The 6,138-nt window shown below is 32.8% G+C and overlaps 2 protein-coding genes across 3 annotated transcripts in view; one reads left to right on the plus strand and one right to left on the minus strand.

Moving 5' to 3' along the window:
* The first annotated feature begins 3,048 nt into the window (after window positions 1–3,048).
* Window positions 3,049–4,187, plus strand: LOC100570920. Its single transcript, XM_003244956.4, has 2 exons — window positions 3,049–3,518; window positions 3,907–4,187. Exons 1-2 carry the CDS (start codon window positions 3,192–3,194, stop codon window positions 4,096–4,098), a joined length of 519 nt encoding a protein of 172 aa, XP_003245004.1. The 5' UTR covers window positions 3,049–3,191; the 3' UTR covers window positions 4,099–4,187.
* Window positions 4,128–6,138, minus strand: part of LOC100167985 (RRP12-like protein) — a 12,126-nt gene continuing 10,115 nt past the window's right edge. The window contains exons 21-22 of one of the 2 annotated variants that reach the window (XM_008185546.2): window positions 4,485–4,559; window positions 4,128–4,419 (exon numbers count right to left, since the gene is read on the minus strand). In XM_008185546.2, the coding sequence (XP_008183768.1) occupies window positions 4,208–4,419; window positions 4,485–4,559 (287 nt within the window). In that variant the 3' untranslated portion in view covers window positions 4,128–4,207. Of the gene's footprint in view, window positions 4,420–4,484; window positions 4,563–6,138 lie in introns of both variants that reach the window. The other variant, XM_001947755.5, reaches the window with a different exon arrangement.

The raw sequence follows: 6,138 nt of genomic DNA on the forward strand, positions 1-6,138 counted from the left end.
AGCGGTGTTTAATTTTTTACGTCACGGGTTCACTATAGCCGGCGTTTTCTGTTCCATTGGTACACTATACATAGGGGGCGCCACGGTTCTCGGAATCTTCATTTTATAGTATAGGATATTTATATATAGACTTATGAAATATGAAATATGAAAAATTTATGAATATATAATTAAATATGTAATTTATAATTACTTATTATATTACCATGAGAATGAGACAATACTTACGTATGTCTAATCAAAAGCAAGTTAGAAATCACGCAAAAAAAAAAATTTCCAAATTGGTAGCAACATAGTAACTAGTAATACGCATTCATTTATTTAGAAATAATAGTGAATATAAAAAGTTTGTCGTTGATTTGAATTTTTGATCGTTTTTCAGTTATCACTAGTGACTAGTCACGACCACGATTTAAGATATACATATCCACGACTTATCACATAAAATAATTTACAACAGCACAGTATAAAAAAATGCCACCAGAGAGCAGCTACATAGCGAACGTACGACCACCGTACAACTTTGCAGCCACCTTATTTTATACAGTGTCCAGTCCTATGTAGTAGTTCGTGATTGGCATGATAAAAGAACATCTTTTATCATGGATATTGGTATATCTTTAATCGTGCTAGTAACGTATATTTTCAAGCACGAACTACTACATGTAGTAGTTCGTGTTTTCAAGTTAATTATCAAGGTGTATAAATTGATCAATATATTTCACTTATCTATGGTTAACATATTATTCAAAAAAAAAATATAATATGTTTCTTATTTTTATGTAGATAGCATTGATTTTATATTATAACTAGCTCTCCGAGCGTCGTTGGGGGAGACCCCCCAAACCCCCCGGTGTTTGCCCCGAGTGTTGTCGATGTCGGAATTTGCAGTGGTCTCGTGGTCCGGTCGTCGGTCTCGAGCCGACTCGGTGTATGGGTGATGTGGAGGTCTGGTAATAAGAAACTGTGATAAGGTTAGGACCACTGCGGTTCGACGTGGTAGTTCGAGCAGGCTGGGTTTTGACAGAGTATTTTCAAAAACGCCGCCGGAAATTCGAAATCCCGTAAAAAAATCATATAGCCGCTGCTATTATTTTGGTGTCTAGCAGGTCAGTAACCTCAGTTGTCCAGGTAGGCTATCCCACTTCGTCGGATAGCGGACGATGAGAAACGGCCGGGTCAAGACATCAGGTATGCAATCCGACTGCGTCGAATCGCGGACAACGTTCATTACTGTCATCGAAAACGCAAATTAAGAAAAAATTATGTGAAAACATTTTTTAATAATTTCGGGCGTCAATGCAAATGACAAAGCCACGGCCTTTTTTTGGGTGTCTAGCAGGTCAGTCATCTCATTAACGTTATGTCGGTAGGCAATGCGACTACGTCGGATAGCGGACAATGTGCGACGGTCGGAAGCTGCAATGGTCTTTTGGTCTGGTCGTCGGTCTCAAGCCGGTTGGTGTGTGATAAGGAGGTCTGATGATTAGGTTAGGAGTTTAGGACCATTGAGGTTCGACGTGGTAGCCCGGGTAAGCAACAACGTTCTTTACTGCCACCGAAAACGCGACATTATGTGAAAAAAATTTTTAAAAATTTTGGGCATCGATGCAAATCATTTAGCAAACGTATTATTTTGGGTGTCTAGCAGGTCAGTCACCTCGAATGACGTTCGCCGTAGTTAGGGGTAGGCTATCCGACTTCGTCAGTGTTCATTACTGTCACCAAAAAAGCAAAATTGAGTAGGTAATAAATTACGTGAAAAAAAATGTATAACATTTTGGGCGTCCATGCAAATTATATAGCCAACGAATTTTTTTGGGTGTCTAGCAGGTCAGTCACCTCGAAATAGGCGTAGGCGGACAATGTGCGACGGTCAGGTCACGTCATCAGGTATGCAATCCGATTGCGTCGGATCGCGGACAACGTTCATTACTGTCACCGAAAACGCAAAATTAAGTTATAAATTAGTAATTTAAAATTACGTGAAAAAAAATTCAAAACATTTCGCTCTACACTCTCCGCGATGTCAATCCGCCTCGGGACTCGTCGCGAGCGAACAACGGCCGCGGGCGGCCTATACATTTAGCGGGGAACGCGAATAACTGGCCAACGGGGAGATCAGACGTTTTAAAAAGAGCTAAAACACGACATTTTGACAAAACTATTGATAAACTCGGCCACGCGCGACCTATAAAATATTTTGTCGGCAACCCGAATAAAATCTTGACGGGTTCGTACAGATGCTGTAAAAGCAGTAGGTAAAACTTGAATTTGAAAAAATCAGAAAATTTTCGTTATGATAAGGAGGATGTGATAGCGAAAAAAACCGAGTAGGCAAAAGGACAAAAGGCAGTGAAATATATCATAGGTAATAATAATAACGCAGTTTATTGAATAAAAAAAAAAAACATGTAAATATATCAATAAAAAAATCGAACTTTTCGACGCATGTATTTAGGGCCTGTATATAGTAATACCTACGCGACGTAAATGTGGTAAAACTCGACTTTTCTAAAAATTTATCGATATAAACACGCACACGGCGGCACGCTGCGGCGGGCCCGCTGGCCGCCGGGAACAAAGTACGGCCGCGCGCGGCCTGTAAATTTAGCGGGGAACGCGAATAAGGCCCGGACGGGGACGCAGGAAGTCCTCAAAGCGGGTAAAGCTGAAAAATCTGAAGAAATTGATACCTTCAAATTATTTATATTAATAGATATTATTAGATTAATAAATAAACAAATCAATAAATAATAAAAAAAAATACAAATTTCTCGGTAAATATACGTTTTTTTTTTCTGATAATATTTTATCATAGTGTATTATATATAATTTATAAAAGCAGAGACCCGGAAGACCGCCCATCGAATTTTTTCATTGGCACTCGTTTACGCCGACTTTAAACCAAAGACCCGGGAGACGCGAACCGAATTTTCTCATTGGCGGTTCCCTAAAAAGTACAAAATTTCGACACGGGCAGCGCCACACGGGTCTTTGCTTTATAGTTAAGGAAATCAATGGTAGATAGTGATTTATCTTACAAATAACAATAATAATAAGTTAAGCGTTAACTATACATTTGAACAATGAACATACAGTGGTAAATTATTTCATTTTTGTCATGATTTTTGTTTAAAATTAGGATTGCAAAACATATCGAGTTACTTAATAGTTTATAATAGAATAAAATGTCTGATAATCAATATCCTATTTCATCACCAACTTTATGTAAACTATCGCGTACTTCTGACAAAATGTATACACCTTGTCGTAGAGTAGGACTCAAGAGGAAGTCCACTGGTACATTAACTCCCAAAACTATACCAAAGAAAATAAAAGTTATTGATGATCTAAATTTGTCCACTGAATTTGGTGAAAATGTAGAAACACAAAATAATATACCAAAAAACAATTCAATTTCAAAATTGGAGTATGAAGATGAGACGCCATCAAATTTATTAGACAAACACCGTGTTTTAGAAGAACTCAAGTCTGAACTCAAAAATAGTGAACAGGTTGGACAATTATTATGATCATTAAAAGTATAATAGGGTTTTGATTGTTAAAGTAAGCTATATAGAGTACTAAATATTATCAAGCCATACTCATCTTTTCTAAATTATTATAATATGTAGTTAACTCTATTTTAGATTCTGAGGTGAGCGATGAATGTATTGATTTTACAATTATATGTTAATAGTTTTTTTTTTGTGTATCATGTTTTTTGACAGTAAAAATGTTTAGATTTTCTTCAGTGGTATCTTTTCTGATAGGAAAGTTAATCTAGTTTTTGGGGGAGGGGGGGGGGTTTAAAGTAAAAATTTCCCAGAATTGATCCTTGACATAGTATTTTATGTAATCATTTTGTAATTATATTAATTATTTCTCAAATTTTTTTTTCAGCATAATTTAGATCAAATAAAAAAGCTATCAAAAAAATGGTTAAATGTTTGTCAAGAGGCTTTGACATCACTATTCAATAAATTAAATGAAAATGAAAATTCCAATTTACATACTATAGAAGATTTAATTAGAAGTTTAGGCCTTTGTCCTGATTTAATTCAATTTGATTCAAATAATCAAGAGTTTTATTAAAAGGAATATAAATATATACAAACAAACAATTCAAGTGTAATTTACTTATTTATTTAATTTTAGTTAATCATCAACAATAAAACAATATTCTGAATTATTTATGAATATTCTAATTTCTTTTTCTTTTTTTTTTATTTGAAGCTCCGTAACTTTTGAAATCAGTGTAAGAAAATGGACGTACATTTCCATTAGATTTCTTTCCTTTATTTTTGTTGTAAGATCCTTGTCCCTCATTTTGCATTTTATTCTTCTTCACTTGTTTGTTTATCCTTCCTTTTTCCAAATTTTTATCAAATGGTCGATGAATACCTTTGCCACCAGCTGAAAAATATATTTTTATTAGTATTTTTAAGAGATATTATATTAGAATATTAAATTTAACATACGAGTATATTTTAATCGTTTTTTTGATGGCATGTCATTATCACTATCGTTGTCGTCAACATCCTCTTCGTCAATACCTACTTAAGGTAAAAAAAAATATATATATATATTTAAATTTTATTTGTTATACTTATACTAATCATTCAAAGGTATAACTTATAAGTTATAAAATTTATATTTTATGGCAAAATAATTGAGTCAAGAATACCTTGAGAAAAAAAATAAGTTTAATCTAGAGCTGGCAGTGTTTCAAATTTTGATACCAGTATTTATTTATTACTAGGGCCTGGAAGTTCATGCATTTGCATGTGTTTTTTGAACCATTAGATTTATTGCTAAGTGAGCTAGAAATGCATTTCAAGACACTACGAAAAACATATCAAAAGTTTATAGTGCATATTTTTGCATATTTAGTGGTTTTTAAATTTTAGAGCATATTTCTTAATTTTACAATATTTTAGAGCATATTTTATAATTTATGAAGATATAGTATGAAAATTTGTAAGTAAATAAAAAAAAAAAATTTATATTGAGAGAATACTTCTTAGATATTCTTATATTGTATTTTTCAAATTTCCATTTGATACTAAAAACAATATTTTCACAATTGGTTTTATAATATTTTAGTATATATATTTATACATTTTAACTACGGCTAGCTTTATCGGCTTTATCTTATTACGTCGATCGACGCGCGTGCCCGTGCCAAATTTAATGTGTTTAACTTGCTCAATATAATATTCCATTATGAAAAACTCAAGGAACTCTTTTAACTGATGCAATCATAAACGTGGAGAGTGTAGAAAATAAATTAACTACAGTAAAATATTCCAAAGGCATTACAATTTATAAAAAATTTGAACAAGTTATTGAAAAGAATCTGGGCTTTAAAACACTATCCAAAGTTTCTAAAATTATGCTGGGAGGAGAAATGACAATGGATAATTTACCTGAAGATTTTTCATGTGATGATTTAATATATTTTAAATACGCACCAATTTCTTCAGTTGACGTGGAGCGGAGCTTTTCAGTGTACATAAATATGTTGGCAGATAACAGGCGGTGGTTTATGTTTGAGAATTTATCAAAATCGTTGATTGTAAATTGTAATGTTTAAAAATATATATGAATTAATGAAATAATGTTTTTTTTTGTAAATTTTAAATTTTGTAATTGAAATAAAAATGTTATTTTCCTCATATTTATATATTTAAAAAAATATATTTAAGCATATTAAAGCGCATAAGTGCATACATAATTCCGTAGTTTTTAGTGCATAAACTTCCGGGCCCTATTTATTACCAATTAAAGGAGCACACAACACAAAAAAAAAAATTATTTAAATTATTTTGAAATGTTAAGTTATTGTAACTATGGCTATATGAAATGATTTGGTGAAAATTCGATGTAAAAAAAATTATTACTTTAAGAGATATTAAGAAATGTAAAATAGCCGCGTGACGTCATTGGGTCCTACTCATCGTAATTGCCTATCTTATACGTGTAAAAGTTCCTAGCTTCTCAGAACGATTTACCCTCCTTCGAACAACCGATCCGCCGATCGCCATGACGTGCCGTTTAACCAAATGTCTCTTTTAAGATTTTTAATATTTTAAAAAAACTAAACGTCATATAGAAATTCTGAATCTTGCGTCG

This window comes from Acyrthosiphon pisum, chromosome A2 (assembly GCF_005508785.2).
Source record: "Acyrthosiphon pisum isolate AL4f chromosome A2, pea_aphid_22Mar2018_4r6ur, whole genome shotgun sequence".
Taxonomy (NCBI): domain Eukaryota; kingdom Metazoa; phylum Arthropoda; class Insecta; order Hemiptera; family Aphididae; genus Acyrthosiphon; species Acyrthosiphon pisum.